A 20,561-nucleotide genomic window follows, 5' to 3' on the forward strand; every position below is an offset into this window, starting at 1 on the left:
CTCTTTCATAAAAATAGCCCAGAGCTACAAAGCTGGTCTCAGGTCAAACTGCACCACCGGGCCACAGTTGCAATGTCACCTCATCCTATCAGTTTAGTAGGCAGGCAAGAAATGAAAGCAGTCCTTTAAAAATGGGCACGGCTTTCCACCCTGTCCAGCTACTGCATGGAGCTCCACGCTCTATACCTACACACAGCAAGATCAGTGGACCTCATCAATGTCCCAATGGAACAGTCACCTAAGCCACTAGGTAATAAAAGATGTAAATCAGGTAAAAGGGGACTGGGAAATGCTGAAGCTCCCTGCTGACATTCACACAAGGGCTAGCTGCAGTTACCTTGTAGTGAGAAGCCACGTAGAGGGCCATAAGCCGTTGGAGGAAAACTTCAGAGGCCTTGTGGTAGCAAAAGAGAGTATCTCTATTAACATAGTAGCTGGGTCTGGAGTTAAGAAACCAAAACAAAATAAGCAGCCCAAGACTGGTCATACTACTCTCTGGAGGCAGAACAAATTTCCCTAGATGGGAACAGGAGCTCAGTGTCCTAAGCAGAAACACATAAAAGAAGGAAGAAGAGGGCCGGGCGTGGTGGCTCAAGCTGGTAATCCTAGCACTTTGGGAGGCTAAGGGAGGCAGATCACAAGATCAGGAGTTCAAGACCAGCCTGACCAACATGGTGAAATCCGTCTCTATTAAAAATATAAAAATTAGCCGGGTGTGGTGGCGTACGCCTGTAATTCCAGCTACTCGAGAGGCTGAGGCATGAGAACTGCTTGAACCCGGGAAGCAGGGGTTACAGTGAGCCGATATCACGCCACTGCACTCCAGCCTGGGAGACAGAGTAAGACTCCATCTCTTTAAAAAAAAAAAAAAAAAAAAAGAAAAAAGAAATGCCCGACAGATTTACAAAAGGAAATTGAAAATGTTCAACTTTCCCCTTTCTCTAGAGCAGCATCCTATGAAACAAAGGGCCCAAATCCTTTGAATTCTTACACCGCCCCTCTCCTTTACACAGGGCCAGTGAAACCTAGAGGAGGATACAGTTCACAAGCTTCAGGCAAGGGGCAGCCTGAGACTATCCGAGTGATGTTGAGGCAATCCAAGCACAGCAAGTCATTCAGCCACTTCTCCACTGCGTCCCCAGGGGCGTATCGGATTGACTCCTGGAGGGAAACCTCATGCAGTGTCCGCGCTGCTCCCCACAATCACACACACAAAAGAAGAAACAATGATTAAATATGTATTGTCTAAACAAGCAAGGAAAAATGTTTCACTTTATATTTGTCCCATGGTGGCCAGAGACGTGTGGTAAGAATTTAAACTGGGTGGTTTAAAATTGTTTTTGGTGGATATTCAACTTGCCACGATACCAACCTCAAAGGGATCTCAACGCAACCATGCCCTGAGACAAGGACACACAAGGGCCCCGCCATCAGAAGGCCCTAGTCTGGCTCCCATCTGGTCACTGGCCGAGAAAAGCTACTTCTCCTCTTGGGGACTCAACCTCCTAGCCTGATGGTGGGAAGGTTTGGTGCTGCCCATGATGTCACAGGTGAAGCGAGGATCGGCAAGTCTGAAGGGCCTTGCTGTGAACCGCGGGGCCCGGGTCAGGTTCTGGGGTACCTGATGCCAATCTGGCTGTCGTCGTGGTCTTATTCTCAGCGGTGGTGCTGACCTGGCTCTGGGCGCTCTGTTGACGGAGCTGCTGAATTAGTTTGAGGGACAGTGACCGGCCAGTGCCCTCATAGCTAGAAGCAAAGGAAAAAGGAATCAGGCGCGAGGTACCAAATCCACTGTCTAGGAGGGGACAGAGAGCTGCTTTCCTCCACCTGCTGAAACATCAGATCCCTGCTTCCCCCAGGACAGCCCTCCTCATCTCTGAACTTCCAGCACAGCAGGCACCTGTCCAGAGGCGGCAGGGTGGCACGGTGGCTCAGCGAGGGGCCACCCAGGCCTGGTCTCACATCCTGGCTCATCTACTTAGTATCTTTGGGCAAGGAGTTCAATCTCTTTTAGCCTCATCTTCAAGGGGGGAATTATTCTATACACTTCACAGGACTGTGATGTGAACTTAAAAAATAAGGACTGGAAAAAGGGTGTAAGTAAAGCCTTTAGCATAAAGGCTTTAGGCAGTTTTAGTAAAGCTGAAACATAGTTAAATGGTCAACTAACGGAGCTGCTTTTGGAAGTACGGTACATAAGGAAATGAACTGAGAACATTTCCAGTTTGGGTAATAAAACAAATTCACCACCTCAGAAATTCTTTTCATTACTATGCCCACTTAAAAGGTGACATAAAACAGCTAAAAAATGTTGGGAAAAAATTAAATCACCTATAATCTGATAACTCAATCAGCTTTCATTGCTGAGTTTCTTCCCCTTGTCTTTAGTCACAAGCATATGTGACCACAGGGTACACAGAGCACTTTTTTTCATTATCTCATTTCATAGTACTCATTATTATATTCAAAGACTGTAAAATACCTCCTCTTACTCAAATTATAAAAGCTAGAATGAGTGTTTTATTCCCACTCTCCACCCCACATAACAAAGCTCTCCCAAAGGTATTCCATTTACTTATTTAAGAAAATAGAGCCGGGCGCAGTGGCTCACGCCTGTAATCCCAGCACTTTGGGAGGCCGAGACGGGCGGATCACGAGGTCAGGAGATGGAGATCATCCTGGCTAACACGGTGAAACCCTGTCTCTACTAAAAATACATTAAAAAAAATTAGCCGGGCGCGGTGGCGGGCGCCTGTAGTCCCAGCTACACGGGAGGCTGAGGCAGGAGAATGGTGTGAAACCAGCTACACGGGAGGCTGAGGCAGGAGAATGGTGTGAACCCGGGAAGCGGAGCTTGCAGTGAGTGGAGATCGCACCACTGCACTCCAGCCTGGGCGACAGAACAAAAAAAAAAGAAAATAGAGTAAGCACAAGCAACAAAACTTAAAAACTTTTGTCGTCAAAGGACATTATAATAAAGACAGTGGCCAGGTGCAGTGGCTCATGCCTATAATTCCAGCACTTTGGGAGGCGGGTGTATCACCTGAGATCAGGAGTTTGAGACCAGCCTGACCAACATAGTGAAATCCTGTCTCTACTAAAAATACAAAAGTTAGCCGGGCATGGTGGTACACACCTGTAATCCCAGCTACTCAAGAGGCTGAGGCAAGAGAATCGCTTGAATCTGGGAGGTGAAGGTTGCAGTGAGCCAAGATTATGCTACTGCGCTCCAGACTGGGCAACAGAGTGAGAGTCTGTCTCATAAAAAAAAAAAAAGAAAAAGAAAAAGAAAAAAAGAAAGAAAGTGAAAAAACCCATAGAATGGGAGAAAATTTTTGTAAATCACATCTGATAAGGGACCTGCTATCAAGAAGATATAAAGAACCCTTACAAATCATTAATAAAAAAGACAACCCAGTGAGAGAGATGAACAGAGGATATGAATAGACATTTCTCCAAAGAAGATACATGAGTGGCCAACACGCACATGAAAAGATGCTAACATCATTAGTCACCAGGAAATGCAAATGAAAATTATAATGAGAGGTCACTTCACACCTATTAGAATGACTATAATCACAATGAAACATAAAAAGTGTGTGAGAAGGCCGGGCGCGGTGGCTCAAGCCTGTAATCCCAGCACTTTGGGAGGCCGAGACGGGCGGATCACGAGGTCAGGAGATCGAGACCATCCTGGCTAACACGGTGAAACCCCGTCTCTACTGAAAATACAAAAAACTAGCCGGGCGAGGTGGTGGGCGCCTGTAGTCCCAGCTACTCGGGAGGCTGAGGCAGGAGAATGGTGTAAACCCGGGAGGCGGAGCTTGCAGTGAGCTGCGATCCGGTCACTGCACTGCAGCCTGGGCAACAGAGCGAGACTCCGTGTCAAAAAAAACAAAAAGTGTGTGAGATGATACAGAAAAGTCAGAACCCTCACACACTGCTGGTGGGAATGTAGAATGTGCAACTGCTTTGGAAGAGTCTGGCAGCTCCTCACATGGTCAAACAGAGAGTTAGCCCAGTAGTTTCACTCCTAGGTGTATCCCTAAGAGAAGTGAAAAACATGTCCATGCAAAAATCTGCACGCTAACGTTCAAAGCAAGATTATTAATAATAGCCAAGAGGGAGAAATAACCCAAATGTCCACCAACAGATAAAAGGAAAAATAAAATGTGGTATATCCATACAATAGAATACTATTCAACCACAAAAAGGAAAGAAATACTGATATACGCTGCAAGTCAGTCATGGAAGACCACATATTTTATAATTCCATTTATATGAAATGTCCAAAATAGGCAAATCTATGGCTAAACAAAATAGATTAGTGACTCCCTGGGGTTGGGGGCTGTGGAGGAACTGAAAGAGGATGCACAGGCTTTCTTTATGGGGTGATAAAAATGTTCTAAAATTGATTGTGAGCATGGTTGTACAACTCTGTGAACATACTAAAAACCATTAAATTACATATTTTAAATGGATAGATAGTACAGTATGTGAGTTATATCTCAATAAAGCTGTTCGAAAAATAAAAACCCATTTTATTTCAGTATTTTCGGTGTAAGCAAAACAGTCACAATAAATCTGCATACAGAATAATCTCTTTAAGATGTGATTTCCATACAGAAATCTTCCCAATATTGAAGATAGATATTTAACGACCTCAAAAGATTTCACAATACATTGTTATATTTAAAAAGCAAATTAAAAATGTTTTTGTTCAAATGAAAAAAGTAAATGCAGAGAAAATGTACACCAAAATTCTAACAAAATCTATCTCCAGATGGTTGAATTACAGGTGATTTTGCTTTCTTTTTTTTTTTTTTTGAGACAGAGTCTCGCTCTGTCGCCCAGGCTGGAGTGCGGTGAGGCAATCTCGGCCTCACTGCAGCCTCCGCCACCTGGGTTTAAGCAATTCTTCTGCCTCAGCCTCCTGAGTAGCTGGGATTACAGGCACGCGCCACCACACCCAGCTATTTTTTTGTATTTTTAGTAGAGACGGGGTTTTACCATGTTGGTCAGGCTGGTCTCGAACTCCTGACCTCGTGATCCGCCTGCCTCGGCCTCCCAATGTGCTGGGATTACAGGCGTGAGCCACCGCACCTGGCTACAGGTGATTTTTCTTTTGCTTACCCGTTGTAATTTTTCAATAGCAAACACTAAATATTTCAAATTTAAAAATTAAATATTTCAAATTTAAAAAACCACTCATGTCATTATGAGCTTGCTTTCTTACGATAACTATAGTACTTTAATACTATATTTTCTAAGATATAAGGTATTGGTATCGCCATCCATGTATTTTTCAACATTTTCTCACACAGACAGAAGCAGACACTCAGCACATAAGACTAAAATTCTTTAGTCTTATGCTGCCCATTTCATGTCGGGCCAGAGACATGTAACAGCTCATTAAGAGACCAGTTTCCATTTGCAGAAGGCCAGTAGAGAACAAAGCAGCCCCAAACACTCAGAGCCTCTGAGAATCAGACTTAGCTGTCCAGGCCCAGGCCACATTCGCTACATGCCCCTGAATCTGCAAGAGCCTGCCACGGGAGTAAGGACTCCTGCTCACGGTGCCTTACCCGTTGATGGTGGATGCCATGAAAACAAGGTAGGGGCCAAGGAGGCTCTTCACCAAGGGGAGGGGGATGGCGGCGGCTTCATCAATCACAACTAGTTCAGCCTGGCCCAGTTTCACAGCATCTGCAGGATGTATATACTGTGGGGAAGGAAAATTTAGATTATTAGCATAGCGAACTCATGTCACAGCTGCGATTACTGGTGACTCATCATAAAGGCTGTTCTCTTTCCTCTTTCTGCCTGTTTCCTTCTCTCCTCTCATTCCTCCTTTCTACTTTTTCCTGGCAGGGCAAAAATGGGATGGGGTTGGAGTCAGACACCTGGGTTCAGAGAGTTCAGCCCCTGATCATGTGACCTTGGACAAGTCACTTAATCCCACAGTGCCTCAGACTCCTCCTCCTGTAAAGTGAAGGAAATACCTATCTTATGGCTGCTTGAGGGAAAAATAAAGCAGGTATGTAAAAATGCCCTGCCCAGTGCCTGACTCACAGTGCTGATAGATAGATGGTGGCTCCCTTTCCTTTCTCTCCTTTGTCTCCTCGTGTTTTCCCCCAGCCTCAGATAAGGGAAGCCGATGAGCTCAAGGCACAGCTCGACCCCAGTGGTGGCTAAAGAGGAAGATGTCGAATTTCTCATGCCGGCCACTGTGCTCCCTGCTCTGATGGCATGATTATAAAGGCCAAGTCTCCCTGCTGACAGACATTTCTAGAACTTGTTATTTTCTTAATACATGCACACTTACTTATCTTTATGCATACAAACAACCTCTTCAGTTTCTTCAGGGCTTCCTGCTAAGTTTAAAGTGGTTTGAAAAGCAATGAAGAGGTATCTTATAGGAAACCCGAATAACCAATTAACATAAACAAAGATATTCAACCTCACCAATAATCAGTGAAATGCTAAAGACAGCAGGGAGACATTTCCCAAAACTTAAATAGCTGTAAAACGTCCAGAGTTGGTGAGCTCTTAGAGAAATTAAAGCTCAAATGAATGCTGGCATGGGGGTAAATTGGTATAAACACTATGAAAGAGAATTTGGCAAATTTTAAGAAAGCTGGAAAACTACACAATCCTAAAACCCAACAATTCCACTTTGAGAAACATACATGTAAATATAATTTACTTATATAATACCTAAAGATGAATCAACCAGATCCACAAACTTTAATCTGCATAGATCCTGAAAACAACTGTTAGAAAAGGAAAGATGAAGGAGAACAAGTATAGTATGTTACCACCTATGGACAGATAGTTATGTAGTAAACACAGAAACACATTAACTGAAAGGACACATACCAGTATCAGAAATGAGTCACCACTGGGGAGGGACAGAAGGGAATAGGTTGGAAAGGGGTTGAGGAACTTCAACTGTATTTGTGATGTTTTAGTTCTTTAAAACAAAAACCTAAGTGACATTTAAAATATGAAACAAACACAGCAAACATCAAAATGTCAACAATACTTAAACCTGAGTGTTGGGCACCTGAATGTTATATTGGTCTCTGCACTCTCCTATACATTTGAACTATTTCATTACAAATAAGATGTTCTAACTGCTTTGCTACAAGTTGATGAGCCAGGGAGGCGGCAACCTCACCCATTTCTTTTTTTTATTTTTTGAGACAAAGTCTCACTCTATCGCCCAGGCTGAAGTGCAGTGGAATGATCTCGGCTCATTGCAACCTCTGCCTCCAGGATTCAACCAATTCTCGGGTTCAACCAATTCTCCTGTCTTGGCCTTCCGAGTAGCTGGGATTGCAGGCGCATGCCACCATGCCTGGCTAATTTTTTTAAATTTTAGTAGAGATGGGATTTTACCACGTTGGCCGGGATGGTCTCCAACTTCTGACCTCAAGTGATTCGCCCACCTCAGCCTCCCAAAGCACTGGGATTACAGCCATGAGCCACCATGCCCGGCCAACCCCACTCATTGCTAGCAGCAGAATGTACATCCTCAACAGGGCCCCAGATCTTAGATTTTTCAAGGGAAAAACTAAACAAGCATCTCATAAAAGCAGCAGAAAGCAGCCCCCCAAGGGAGGTGAAGCCAACTTTTATCTAATATTCTTCTTTTTCTCAATGTTGAGACCAAAGAGAGGCCTGAAAGGAACACAAATGGAATCTCATAAAGTAAGGTCACCTCCTCTGTGCTCACACTGGAGACAAAAGAACTCTGGTAATATGAGAGAGTATTTGATTACAAATTCAAGAAGGAGCAAGGCCCGAGGCAGGGCATTTCACGGAAATGTTTTCCTTCTTCGGTTTGTGTATTTTTCTTGAGTTTTAACAGGTCTCTGTGTTCTCATTGCCTGCAGCCTGACCCTCACCAACAGCAGCCTGTCCTCCTCCCAGCTGGGAGAATCAAGCAAAAGTGAGAAGAAATATACAGAATGAAGAGATGCTAGAAAGAGACTAGTAAGAAAAAATTAAGGTAAAGGGCATAAACACTTAATATTGTTTATAATCTGGCCTCTGATACAAAGGTATAACTTATTTGACATGCATATACATATGCTTTGACAGGCATAAAATGCTAGGGTACAAACTGCCAAATTCACCTGGCTCACTTCCCAACCCAATTCCAAAAACAATCAATGAACTTCCTCCAGTAAGAGCCCATTAGTCTCAGTTCATCTGTAAGCCTGTCACCTCATGCCTCTCCCAGAGATTTAGCAAAACTGCAGCCTTTGGACAAGTGCAGACCATTCAGGCTTACAGAGTGCTAGAGATTTTTAGAACTTTCGGGAAAACACTGTTTAAAAAAGAAAATAGGCCACTGGCTAAACCACAAAGATTCAGAGCACATTTTGCAAAGTTCTTTTTTTCATTTAAGCTGTAAGGTTATTGTTCTAGTTACAGATGCAACATTTCAAAAACTGCAATAACTAAGCAAAGTTAGAACTGATGTCAGAAGAAAGATTCTCTTTTAATTAATCAGTATACTTTCCACCCCACTTATTCCATATTCAAAGGACAAAAACACAACTTTTCAATCTAACTACATATATTTGTTAGTTTGCTGAATGTTTTTCTTCAGAAGAGGCTGAAAATCTGGAACAGGTTTAGCAAACACCACCACCATTGTCTAAAAGAGATGCAATTACACAAGACATACATGTCTATAACAGGAAACATCTTAGAGCCAGTAAAATACAGCAAGACACTGGCCCTGCACATCAGTGTCTGAGAACAAGCCTCACCTGAATAGTCTGCCTGTGTTCTCGAAATACATTCACTCTGATCACTGCTTTGTTAAATTCAGGATTTAGAGACTGGATAATCTCATAATCCAGATGTTCCTGGTGGGGAGTCAAACCAATGACAAACTTTAGAAACAAGTTTTAGAAACTAAATATTATGAAAGTAAGCAAGCATTCTAAAGACCTCACTTGGATTTAAACCCAGCACTGTATCAAAATAAAAATCCTTTTTTTCTTTTTTTTTTTTTTTGAGATGGAGTTTCGAGCCCAGGCTGGAGTACAACGGCTTGATCTCAGCTCACTGCAACCTCTGCCCACCCCGGGTTCAAGCGATTCTCCTGCCTCAGCCTCCCGAGTAGCTGGGATTACAGGCATGTGCCACCACGCCCAGCTAATTTTGTATTTTTAGTAGAGATGGGGTTTCTCTATGTTGGTCAGGCTGGTCTCAAACTCCTGACCTCAGGTGATCCACCCACCTCGGCCTCCCAAAGTACTGGGATTACAGGCGTGAGCCACCACGCCTGGTCCAAAATAAAAATTCTTAATCCAAATTTCCTACCTGATATTGCAGAGCATCAAATCCTTTAAATACAAATTCAAACAGAGTATGGAGGTTATCAGGGCTTGGGGAGGTAACAAAGATATTGGAGTACCTACAGAACAAAATAAAAGAAGGATTTTTAAGAAATTAGGAACATTTTAAAGAAACAATTTAAAAAAGAAAATATTTTTGTTTGCTCCTGTCCCAAAGTTGATAACCAGAGGTAACAGCAAGGGAAAAAGTCAGGACACCTTTTAGGAAGGAAAGCAAAGCAACTCCAGACATTTAGCTACCAACATCTGTGAAAGCAAATTGCTTAGAAGCACTGTGGAGACAACGCCCTCAGTGTGCAGAACAGACAGACTGCTCCCCAATCCAGGGCACTGCTACAGTAAGTAGTTTCACGTCCATCACTAGCTGTGCTGAGACTTTCAAATGGTGAAGCTGGAGAGCTCAATCGGTGCTCAGGCCAAGGCCAAAGCTAACCTCCAAGTTAGCTTTGGCCTTGCTGAGTATAAAGGATGCTAACAGCAGATACTAATGGCTAAGAGGCTGACTGTTACAGCTAGAGCAGCACGAAGAACGAAGGACAAGGAGTCAGGAGCTAAGCTCAAGCCCCAGCTCTACCAGCACTGACTTGCTGGAGGATCTTGGGTAAATCACTGGAACTCCCCAAGCCTGGGTTGATTCATCTATAAAATGCCCACAGAGCTCTAAAGAGCACCAAGGAAGATAATGCACAAAAGCAAACACAGTAAGTTCTAAGTGCATTATTATGGCTGAAAAGTTGGAAGAACATACTCTACTGGCAGTTGCATGTATCTTCCAAACCCAACAGAAAAGAACAGAAAGTAACATCACACCTAAAACCAGCTCCTCAGAAGCCAAAGAAAGCTTCTCTTAATCAAAATCATTAAAATGTCAAACTTGTACTTTTCTCAGTCAGCAAGGCTGGAAACACATATTCTCATGCCCTGAGAGGTGTAAAGTTTCTTACTCCCATTTCTTTGCTTCTGCATGTTTGTTCAACTGTAAATAGTGATTACAAAGGCCCTGGTATATATGTGTCTATGTTTCCACACAAGTAAACATGCACCTTTAGGGTGGGTTGGGGAAACAGTGCTGCTGTTTCCCGGCAGGAAATCAAGACCTAGAGAAATCACACACAGAACCCACTCAGAACTCAGAACTAGGAACGTCAGATACCAGTCCTCTGACCCCAACCCTGCACACTACCCCCACAGCGCCCAGAGTTCCTAAAGATGGGGGATCGAATCCCCTTACCCAAATGCCACTGCCCCAGCAATCGCCAATCCCAGGGCTGCAGATTTTCCCCGTCCTCGGGCAGCTGTGAGTGCAACAGTACTCCTCAGAGTCTTTTCAGAGATGCCCTCAATAAATTTCAAGACAGCTTTGGCCTGTGGAAAGAGAGACACATTAGGCGAACTCCAAGAAAGGTCCAAGTTTCTGCCATTCACCACCATCACTGTGGAGAAGTGAGGTTGATGCCAGGCTAAATAAGAGGGCGGCAGTTCTTGCAGGCCAGAGAGCACTGCTCAGCACCTGGACTTCTCACTCCCTTGGTCATCTTCTGTCAGTCTCAAGGCCTACAGTACCAATTATTAATAGATGCTGATAATTCAAATTTACAGCTTCAGTCTGGAGCACTTCCCTGCACACCAGACTTTTTTTTGTTTTTTCTTAGATGGAGTTGCGTTCTTGTTGCCCAGGCTAGAGTGCAGTGGTGCGATCTCAGCTCACTGCAACCTCTGCCTCACAAGTTCAAGCGATTTTTCTGCCTCAGCCTCCTAACTGGGATTACAGGTGCGTGCCACCAAGCCCGGCTTATTTTTATATTTTTAGTAGAGATGGGGTTTCGCCATGTTGGCCAGGCTGGTCTCGAACTCCTGACCTCAGGTGATCCGCCCGCCTTGTCCTCCCAAAGTGCTGGGATTAACAGGCGTGAGCCATGGCGCCTGGCCCACACCAGACTTTTTTTTTTTTTTTTTTTTGAGACAGAGTCTCGCTCTGTCACCAGGGGCTGGAGTGCAGTGGTGCAACCTCCACCTCCTGGGTTCACTTCAACCTCCACCTCCTGGGTTCAAGCGATTCTCCTGCCTCACCCCTCCCAAGTAGCTAGGATTACAGGCACACACCACCACACCCAGCTAATTTTTGTATTTTTAGTAGAGACAGAGTTTCACCATGTTGACCAGGATGGTCTCCATCTCTTGACCTCGTGATCCACCCACCTCAGTGTTCCAAAGTGATGGGATTACAGATCAGAGCCACCGCACCCAGCTGGCCCACACCAAACTTTTATACACATGCAACTGCTTCCTGCACATTCCCATTTGTACACTACAGATCTCAAACTTGAAACTGAATGCCTAAAGTTGCCCCAAACCTCCTCCACCTAGTCTTTCCCATCTCAGTTAACTGTTCAACTGCTTGGGCCAAAGTCTCCTCAGTTCTTCCCTGATAGCTTGATTCATCAGCAAATCCTGTTACCTCCAAAACATATATAAAATCCTACCATTCCTTACACCGCTATCCTTCTCTACTGCTCTGCTCAAAGCCACCACCCTATCCTTCTTCCATCATGACAGCAGCCTCCTGACTAGTCCTCCTGCTGCCATCCTCACCCCACCAGTCTATATTCAACATGGCAGCCAGAGGATCCTCTTAAAAAGAAGTCTGGGGATGCCTCTGGCAGCTATGCTGAGAGGAGACTATGGACATAAAAGCTTCCACTGCTCCCATCTCTTATAGAGTAAGCGCCAAAGCCCTGCCAGTAGCCTGAAAGATCCTCCAAAAATCTCCTCCTCCATACCCACTCACCCTGCTTCAGCCCCTCAGCCTCCCTGCCAGGCCTGGAACACAGAGGACATCCCTACCCCAGGCCCATGCACGTGCTGCTCCCTCTGCCTGAAGCACTGGCTCCCCAAGAGCCACAGGGCTTGTTTCCTCACCTCACCTCCTTCATGGCTTGGCTCCAAAATCACCTCCTACATGAGGCCACCCCTGCCCCCTGTATGTAGAACCGCAGCACCCTACCCTCAGCTGTCATGCCCTATCCCTCTTTGCAACGTTTTCTTTTTTCCCATTGTACGCAGCATCTTCTGCTTCACCACATGATCTGCTCATGTCTTTCATTTACTGACCGTCTCATCTCACTAGGAGGCAAGCTCCATGAAGCAGGCGCATCCCTCTTGCCTACTGCTGGGCCCCAGTGCCTAGAGGAGAACCTAGAAGCAAAAGCAAGGTGCCAGTGACACAGAAGGACAGGAGCCACTAACTACTTACGGCCCAAACTGTGCTCCTCAGCTGGATCTGTGCTGGGAATATGTCTTTGAGGGTGGAAAGAAGGCCAGATAGTCCTGAGGAAGTTTGCCTAAGCAACGATGCTAAGAAGACACTGAAGAGACACAGGCCAAGGTAGATGGAAGGGGAGAGGCTTCAGGAAGCCAGAGTTTCTCCAGATGAAAACACTCAAAGGGAATCCAGGTCCTACTTAACTTGGCCTTGCCTGAAGGCTATATTTTACCCTTTTGTTTTATATTATGGAAGTTATAAACTCTGAAAAATCCAATGACATAACAGAAAGGTACCAAATCTAGACTAAAACGCATCCTAAAATGAAGAACCAATATAAAAAAGGCCAAAATCCAACTAAAAAGTGGGCAGAGGAAATAAGCAGACTGGTTGACCAAAAAAAAAAAAAAAGAAAAAACCCAACAGCAACAACAACAACAAAACAACAGATGACCAATAATTATATGAAGGAGGTATCCTCCTCTCTCCTAATTAAAGAAGCAACACCAATTAAAACAATGGTCCTATGTTCTCACATCAGATTTGAAAAAACTTACAAGTTTAATAGGAATCACTGTTGCAAGGGTGTAGGGAAAAAGGCATTTCCACACACTGGATAGTTCCATCAACTGGTACAACACCCATTTGAATACACACAACCTCTGATCCAGCAATTTCTCTTCTGGAAACGTATCCTAAACATAGTGCCTACAGACTTACCTGTAAGAATCCCTTAAGAGCACTGTTTCTAATAGTGGAAATGCTGGAATCAATCCAAACGTCTAACAGTGGACCATTTACACTCTGTAGCATGACCCCTTTGCATTTAATTCATTTATGTGCATGAAAAAAGAGGTAGCAGGATACATAATAAACTGTTAACAGCAGCTGTTTCTGCAGAGTGAAACTGCCAAGTGGAAACACCACTTCTTATTTCTTTATGTACTCTTTTTCTATTAACTTTTTGTTTTTTTGTCATAGGCCATTTGTTTTCTTATAACACTACTTAACTAGAATCAGTCTCTCCTGCTTTATCCTATTGCTCACTCTTTCTCTTTTGGATACAGAGGGTACCAGGAAGTGAATCAAAAAAGCCTAGGGCCTGCGGCCAGAGCTGCATAAAGAGCTATGTAGCTGCTGATCATATTTCCAGAATGAAAAGGGAAGTCAGCCTGCTGGGACTCAGCCCTAAGTGGGAGGTGTCACTGCAGCTATCTTCCTTCTCAAGGGCAGCAACCCATGTTGCTCATTTGGCTCAAGCTGACCTAGAACCCTGAACACACCTGACAGTTCAAAGACCTCTGGGCTGTACCCAGTCAGTTCCCATCATGGCCCAGGAACTACCAGGGAAGCCAAGTTTACCAGTGCAGACCACCTCGGTGAGCACAGAAATGCATCCTGGCAGCTCTACCCAGCCTATTTGCACCCAAGACCAGGTACATATCACCCCAGAGGGACCAGCCGTCATCAGGCCTCACACTGGAACCAGGGTAAATACCAGACTAGGGGCCTCAAGTTCTCCTCTCACTTCTGAATAAGCTGTAGGCAAAAACTTTATATTATCAAAACTTAACTGAAATTGAAGAACACAGGTATATTGCCCACTCTTGGAAAAAGTGGTGAGAGCATTCCTCTTTCAATGTAATCTGTCCAGATGTAGTGGATCATGCCTGTAATCTCAGCACCTTAGGAGGTTGAGGCAGGAGGACTGCTTGAGGCCAGGGGTTCGAAGTTACAGTGAGCCGTGATCATGCCACTGCATTCCAGCTTGGGTGACAGAGCGAGACCCTGTCTTTTAAAAAATAACAATTCATCTGCTCCATCTGTCGCCTGACTGGAGGGGGTAATCCCTAGACTTCTTCTGTGAACCCAGACAACATGAAATAGCCCTACTGTTGCTGAGCACACACGAATATGAGCAAGGGGAAAAGCCCCCTTCTCCAAGGAGGGTCTGAGTCTTGGGTCAACGTACCTCGGCTTCTGTTGCGCTCCGTATGCTATATTCTACCTTTGTGTTGGAAGTTCTGAGCACCACACTCACCTGGTCTAGAGTCTTACAGCAGTCCACCAACACACCCACAGGCTGGGTGTCCTGCAAGCTCTCCTTCAACTCTGTCAGCTCCAGAGCGGAAGGACCGAGACTCTCATCCTACCAGAGAGAGAAGGGGAAGGTCTGTCACTGCCACAGGAAGAACAACAGAGAAAACACAGCCTCCCCCAGATTCCTGGACCCCAGCACAGACTCACCGGAGTCTGGGGAGGCAGAGCCTCAATGGTGGCAACGTGGGAGGAGATGGGCAGGATATTGAGCTGGTCATCAATGACGAGACACTTCTTACAAGAGGCCAGAGAGAGAATAAACCTGAGAAACAAAACCGCTGCAATGAAGTGTTGGGGAGGGCATACAATGTCTACACAGAGTATAACTTTTCTTCAAAAAATCATTTGGCCCCAAGTGTCTCTAAGAAAGACAGAAAAAGCTAAAACCCAGTTGGAGAGCAGCGTGAGATGATTCAGTATCTCCTCCACAAGGCACCTGAACATACTTTAAACAGCAAATCAGAAAACCGAGAGCTCATCCCAGGAGATCAATTATAAGCCCTCCTGTTGTGCATGATTGCCGCTATTCCCTACGCCATGGGGCCCTCCCCTCATCCTCCCAGGCTTGCTCTTTAGCACTGAGGTGTTTCAGGCTATCCTTAAATGGGGAATTCCAAACCCAACCCCATATGATCACCAGTCACACAGGGAAAAAACACAAATGAATTCACCTTCTGTCACTAGGAAAAAGAAATAAAAGGAACAAGGGGAAAGGAAAGCACCCCAAAGAAATACAATACAAACGTTCTTGCATGCAGGAAAAAAAATGTGTTTGACTATAAAATTCAAACATCCTCCCACTGCAAGAAAAAGATTTCACAGGCTTCTGTTATATTCAGTAGCACACAGCTGCTCCTCCTGATCCGCTCATTCTACTGAGTTAGTGCATCACAGATGGTTAAAATGAGAAAGGCCCCCAGGGTTCATCAGGGCTCGGATTTCTATACCTCAGCATTACTGACATTTCGGACCTGATAATTCTTTGGTGTGGAACTGTCCTGTGCACCACCGGTTGTTCAGCAACATCCCTGGCCTCTACCCACTGGATGCCCACGGCACCCACCACCACCTCCCAAAGTCATTACAATCAAAACATTTCCAGACATTGCCCAACGTCCCCAGGGGGCCAAATGGCTCCAGATGAGAACCACTGATTTAGATCAAATTTTCCTAAGGCGTTTCACAGGTTGCTAACTGGTGTTCCCACCCCGCCAAAAAAAACTGTGGTAAGATAAATTTGGGAAACAATCAGTTAAACAGGTCCCTGCTGCTGCAAGACTTTTCAGAGATTACAACAGGCTAGGGTAAATCTTCATAAAGGAAAAATAGTATCTCTGTTTCCCAGACATATATGGCCAAACTCTCCTCATACGGTCCCTCTCAAAAAACTAGTGTTCTACGGCCGGGCACAGTGGCTAATGCCTGTAATCCCAGCACTTTGGGAGGCTGAAGTGAGCAGATCACTTGAGGTCAGGAGTTCGACACCAGCCTGGCCAACATAGTAAAACCCCACCTCTACTAAAAATAAAATACAAAAAATGGCCAAGCGCGGTGGCTCATCCCAGCACTTTGGGAGACGGAGGGGGGACAGATCATTTGAGGTCAGGAGATCAGGACCAGCCTGGCCAACATGGTGAAACCTTGTCTCTACTAAAAATACAAAAATTAGTCAGGCATGGTGGTGGGCTCCTGTAATCCCGGCTACTTGGGAGGCTGAGGCACAAGAATCGCTTGAACCCAAGAGGCAGAGGTTGCAGTGAGCCAAGATCGTGCCACTGTACTCCAGCCTGGGCATCAGAGTGAGACTCTGTCTCAAAAAAATAATAACAATAATACAAAAAATTAGCCGATTGTGGTGGCAGGCACCTGTAATCCCAGCTACTCGGGAGGCTGATACAGGAGAATCACTCGACCCAGGAGGCAGAGGTTGCAGTGAGCCAAGATCGCGCCACTACACTCCAGCCTGGGCAACACAGTGAGACTCCGTCTCAAAATAAATAAACAAATAAATCAATATTTAATTTCAGATAACAAATTGTGTATCATATTTGAAATTATGGGTGATCCTTTGCTCAGAAGAAACATTTTGTCGCCTTTTTCTGCCTCTAATTACATCTCACCCCTCCCATACTTTTCTTATCATTTTTACTATGCCAAATATGTCATATCCATAATAAAAAGCTTGGAAAAACTAGTGTTCTATGAAATATCTTCCGGGAAACAGTGATCCAGAAAAATCACTCCTTTAAAAGATGAGTAAGCTAAGAGCCAGAGAGAGTAACTTGGTTTAACTGAACTGTCAGGGCCAGCAGCAAAACAAAATTGAGGTTTCCTGGCTCCAAGTTTCTACTACATTTCACTGCTTCCAGTTAGTCTCACAACTGCTGCTGCTGTCAAGAATTTCATCATTTTTGGAATCGTGTACTACTTTCCCCAATGCAAAAGCAAAGCTTTCAGCTGAGTCCAAGATAAAAATATCCTTCCCAATGTAGCTGCCCCACAATTGGGAGGAACTATAGACCTACCTTTCATTAAATCTTCCCACCACATCCTGATGGGCCTCAGTTCTGTACCTGGAATGCACATCCTAAGAAAGAAAGACAACATCCATTAACAAAGGCATGCAAACACTGCTGAGGACCAGGGTCCAAATACAACGCTCTATCCAAGGAGACACGGGCAATCTCGCTGGAAACAAAATCACTCCCACACACCCTGCTGTGCCAAATGGTATTTGCTAAAACTGGGATCAGACACTGAATGCAATGTTGCTTATTAAAATCTTTCACTTTTCCACATTTTTTTCTAGCATCCTAAGTTATATTCATTTATTTCATAAAACTGGCATGCTGTGTGCCAGATATGCTGTGTATACACTAGTGAACAAAGCATGACCTCTGTTCTCATGGCACTTGGAGTGTAATGGAGGGAGGAAGAAAAATGAGTAGATAAATACACATTTTGGCAAACGCTACATGTGAAATACAGACTGCACGGATAGCAAGTGGGGGTCACTTATGTAGGGCAGTGAGGGAGGGCCTCTCCGAGATAAGCTGAGGCCTGAAGAATAAGTAGGTAGCCATGTAAGAGAGAGAGGAAGAACAAACTGATATGAACACAAAGTCATTCATTCACTCTCAAATATCTAAGGAATGCTTACTAAATGCCAGGCACTCTTCTTCTTTTTTTTTTTTTTTGAGACGGAGTCTCGCTCTGTCGCCCAGGCTGGAGTGCAGTGGCCAGATCTCAGCTCACTGCAAGCTCCGTCTCCCAGGTTCACGCCATTCTCCTGCCTTAGCCTCCCGAGTAGCTGGGACTACAGGCGCCCGCCACCTCGCCTGGCTAGTTTTTTGTATTTTTTAGTAGAAACAGGGTTTCACCGTGTTAGCCAGGATGGTCTTGATCTCCTGACCTTGTGATCCACCCGTCTCGGCCTCCCAAAGTGCTGGGATTACAGGCTTGAGCCACCGTGCCCGGCCTGCCAGGCACTCTTCTAAGATCTGGAAAGGCAACAGCAAAGAAAACTAACTCTGTTCCAATCAAATTTATTTATTTATTTATTTTTATTTTTTTACTTTTTGAGACGGAGTCTTGCCCTGTCACCCAGGCTGGAGTGCAGTGGCATGACCTCAGCTCACTGCAACCTCCACCTCCTGAGTTCAAGCGATTCTCCTGCCTCAGCCTCCCTAGTAGCTGGAATTACAGGTGTGCACCACCATACGTGGTTAATTTTTTTTTGTATTTTTGGTAGAGATGAGGTTTCACCATGTTGGCCAGGCTGGTCTCAAACTCTTGACCTCAGGTGACCCACCCATCCAGGCTCCCAAAGTGCTGGGATTACAGGCGTGAGCCACTGTGCCTAGCCCTCCAATGAAATTTAGAGACTAGTACAGAAGGACAGACTAATAATAATAATAATAATAATAATAACTTTAGGTAACTGTCAAGTGCTTTGAAGAAAAATAAAGCTGGTTAAGGAGTGACAGGCAGAGCTGCCTACTGTAAACAGGGTGTAAGGAAAGACCACACGGATGAGGTGATATCTGAGCAGGAACTTGAATGCAATGAGGAAGTGAGCCAGGCAGAGGTCCAGAGGAAGCACATTCCAGTGGGAACAGCAAGTGTCAAGGCTCTAGCATGAGTGTGTGCTGGGCATGTCTGAGGACGTTCAAGGAGGCCAAAAGGGCTGTAGTGCAAGTGATGATGGGAGAAGTAATGACAGGAAACAGCCCCTAAGATTGAGGAAAGTTCATTTCATCAGACCAAGTCCAATGCGACCACCATTACAGAGCTGCTGGGCATGGGCATGACTTAAAACTTGCCTCTGAACACTGACTTGGCAACACTGATAGAGAGAGGAGACCAGCTCTGCATCAGGTGAGACACATCCCTAACTCCTCACCATGTCCTCAGTGCCTTTTGCTTTGGGAGAACAGAATATCTGCTGGAGTTGAAATTCTTGCCAAACTGGGAGTACAACTAGCAAATGTTCCTTAGTCATCCATTAGGATAAGGGCCAGTGAGGAGTCTGCACATGGTCCTTTTTTTTTGCAATACACAAATTTAGGCACTGGCATTGCTCCTTATACAGTATCATTCCAGAAAATTTAACTACATAAAAGCTGCATCATATCTGAATCTCACTGGTGTAGAATTTGCAAATGCCTGGAAACAAAGGTGAAATTCAGAGATTCCTAGGCACACTCAGGGACCCTGAGATTTAACTGCAGTGACTTTTTCACTAGTTAAAATCAAAGAGCTCTTAGCCCTGAGGCTGTGCTGGCTACTCACTGGAGCTGCCCAACAGGAATTCTTTAAAGAAAGCAGAACACAGCAAAAACAGATGTACTTGAACCCTCACAATTAAGTTAAAAAACAGATGCTTACCATGGTCATTGTGTACAATTGCTTGAGTGAGTTCATGGTCCGTAGGAGGATGACCACTAGCCCACCACCTTCCACTGTTTCTACAGTCCTGGCCAGCAAGTTTGGAGTTAAGGCTTCGAAATCCTGGAAGAAGGGGGCGTGAGAAAGGGTATTCCTGCGAATACCAACCCAAGGGGCTTTTTTTTTTTGAGATGGAGTCTCGCTCTGTCACCCAGGCTGCAATGCAGTGGCACAATCTTGGCTCACCACCCACCTGGGCCTCCCAAAATGCTGGGATTACAGGTGAGCCACTGCACCTGGCCCAACCCAAGGGACTCTTAACCAAAGCAAGGTGATAAGGCAAAAAGACGACTTCGGAGCATAAAGCCAAGACCGTACTTCTTCCCACCTTGACTTCCCAGGATACACACACAGGGCGCACCACAGAAGAGGACCAAGCCCTCGAATATATGAATACCTGGTTTTATATGCCAAAAATGGGTCTCTTATTAGAGACATTGTTAGTTTTATCTGTCAAAAACCTCTCTGATAAAATCTTACTTGGAAACAAATTTTCCAGCCTTCATTGATTCACACTTGAATTTCAGAAACATCTTACATTTTCTGACATTTATAGCCCAAACCTGTTTGACAAAACTATACCACATGGGAGAGCTGCTGCTCCCAGGAGTCATTACTCAGGCAATTGATCAAGGCAGCAAGCAGAAGACCACTCCCTACAAACCAGTGATCAGCCAGGGCATTCCCCTGAGTAAAGGTGAAAATGAGGCAAAACGCCCTCTTGTTTGACCTCCAACGTCGGAAGCAAGCCAGGAGTACAGGAGACAACCCATGTTTTGTGAGGTATGTAACTCGACATAATAAAGGGCACAGTTGTAGGTGTATATGATAAACACATTGAATGTGGGGATTTGTGCTTAATTTTGTCTTGTCTT

At 44.9% G+C, this 20,561-nt stretch overlaps 1 protein-coding gene across 1 annotated transcript in view; it reads right to left on the reverse strand.

The window, feature by feature from the left end:
* NAT10 (N-acetyltransferase 10 (GCN5-related)) overlaps window positions 1-20,561 on the reverse strand; it is a 41,898-nt gene that overhangs the window by 14,031 nt on the left and 7,306 nt on the right. Inside the window, exons 5-15 of the mRNA XM_011965612.1 lie at window positions 19,627-19,749; window positions 17,265-17,326; window positions 14,887-15,001; window positions 14,681-14,788; window positions 10,609-10,742; window positions 9,343-9,436; window positions 8,784-8,882; window positions 5,586-5,722; window positions 1,622-1,746; window positions 1,040-1,190; window positions 311-434 (exon numbers count right to left, since the gene is read on the reverse strand). Of these exons, the coding sequence (XP_011821002.1) occupies window positions 311-434; window positions 1,040-1,190; window positions 1,622-1,746; window positions 5,586-5,722; window positions 8,784-8,882; window positions 9,343-9,436; window positions 10,609-10,742; window positions 14,681-14,788; window positions 14,887-15,001; window positions 17,265-17,326; window positions 19,627-19,749 (1,272 nt within the window). The remainder of the gene's footprint in view (window positions 1-310; window positions 435-1,039; window positions 1,191-1,621; window positions 1,747-5,585; window positions 5,723-8,783; window positions 8,883-9,342; window positions 9,437-10,608; window positions 10,743-14,680; window positions 14,789-14,886; window positions 15,002-17,264; window positions 17,327-19,626; window positions 19,750-20,561) is intronic.

The sequence above is a fragment of the Mandrillus leucophaeus genome, unplaced genomic scaffold (assembly GCF_000951045.1).
Source record: "Mandrillus leucophaeus isolate KB7577 unplaced genomic scaffold, Mleu.le_1.0 Scaffold73, whole genome shotgun sequence".
NCBI classification, from domain to species: Eukaryota; Metazoa; Chordata; class Mammalia; order Primates; family Cercopithecidae; genus Mandrillus; species Mandrillus leucophaeus.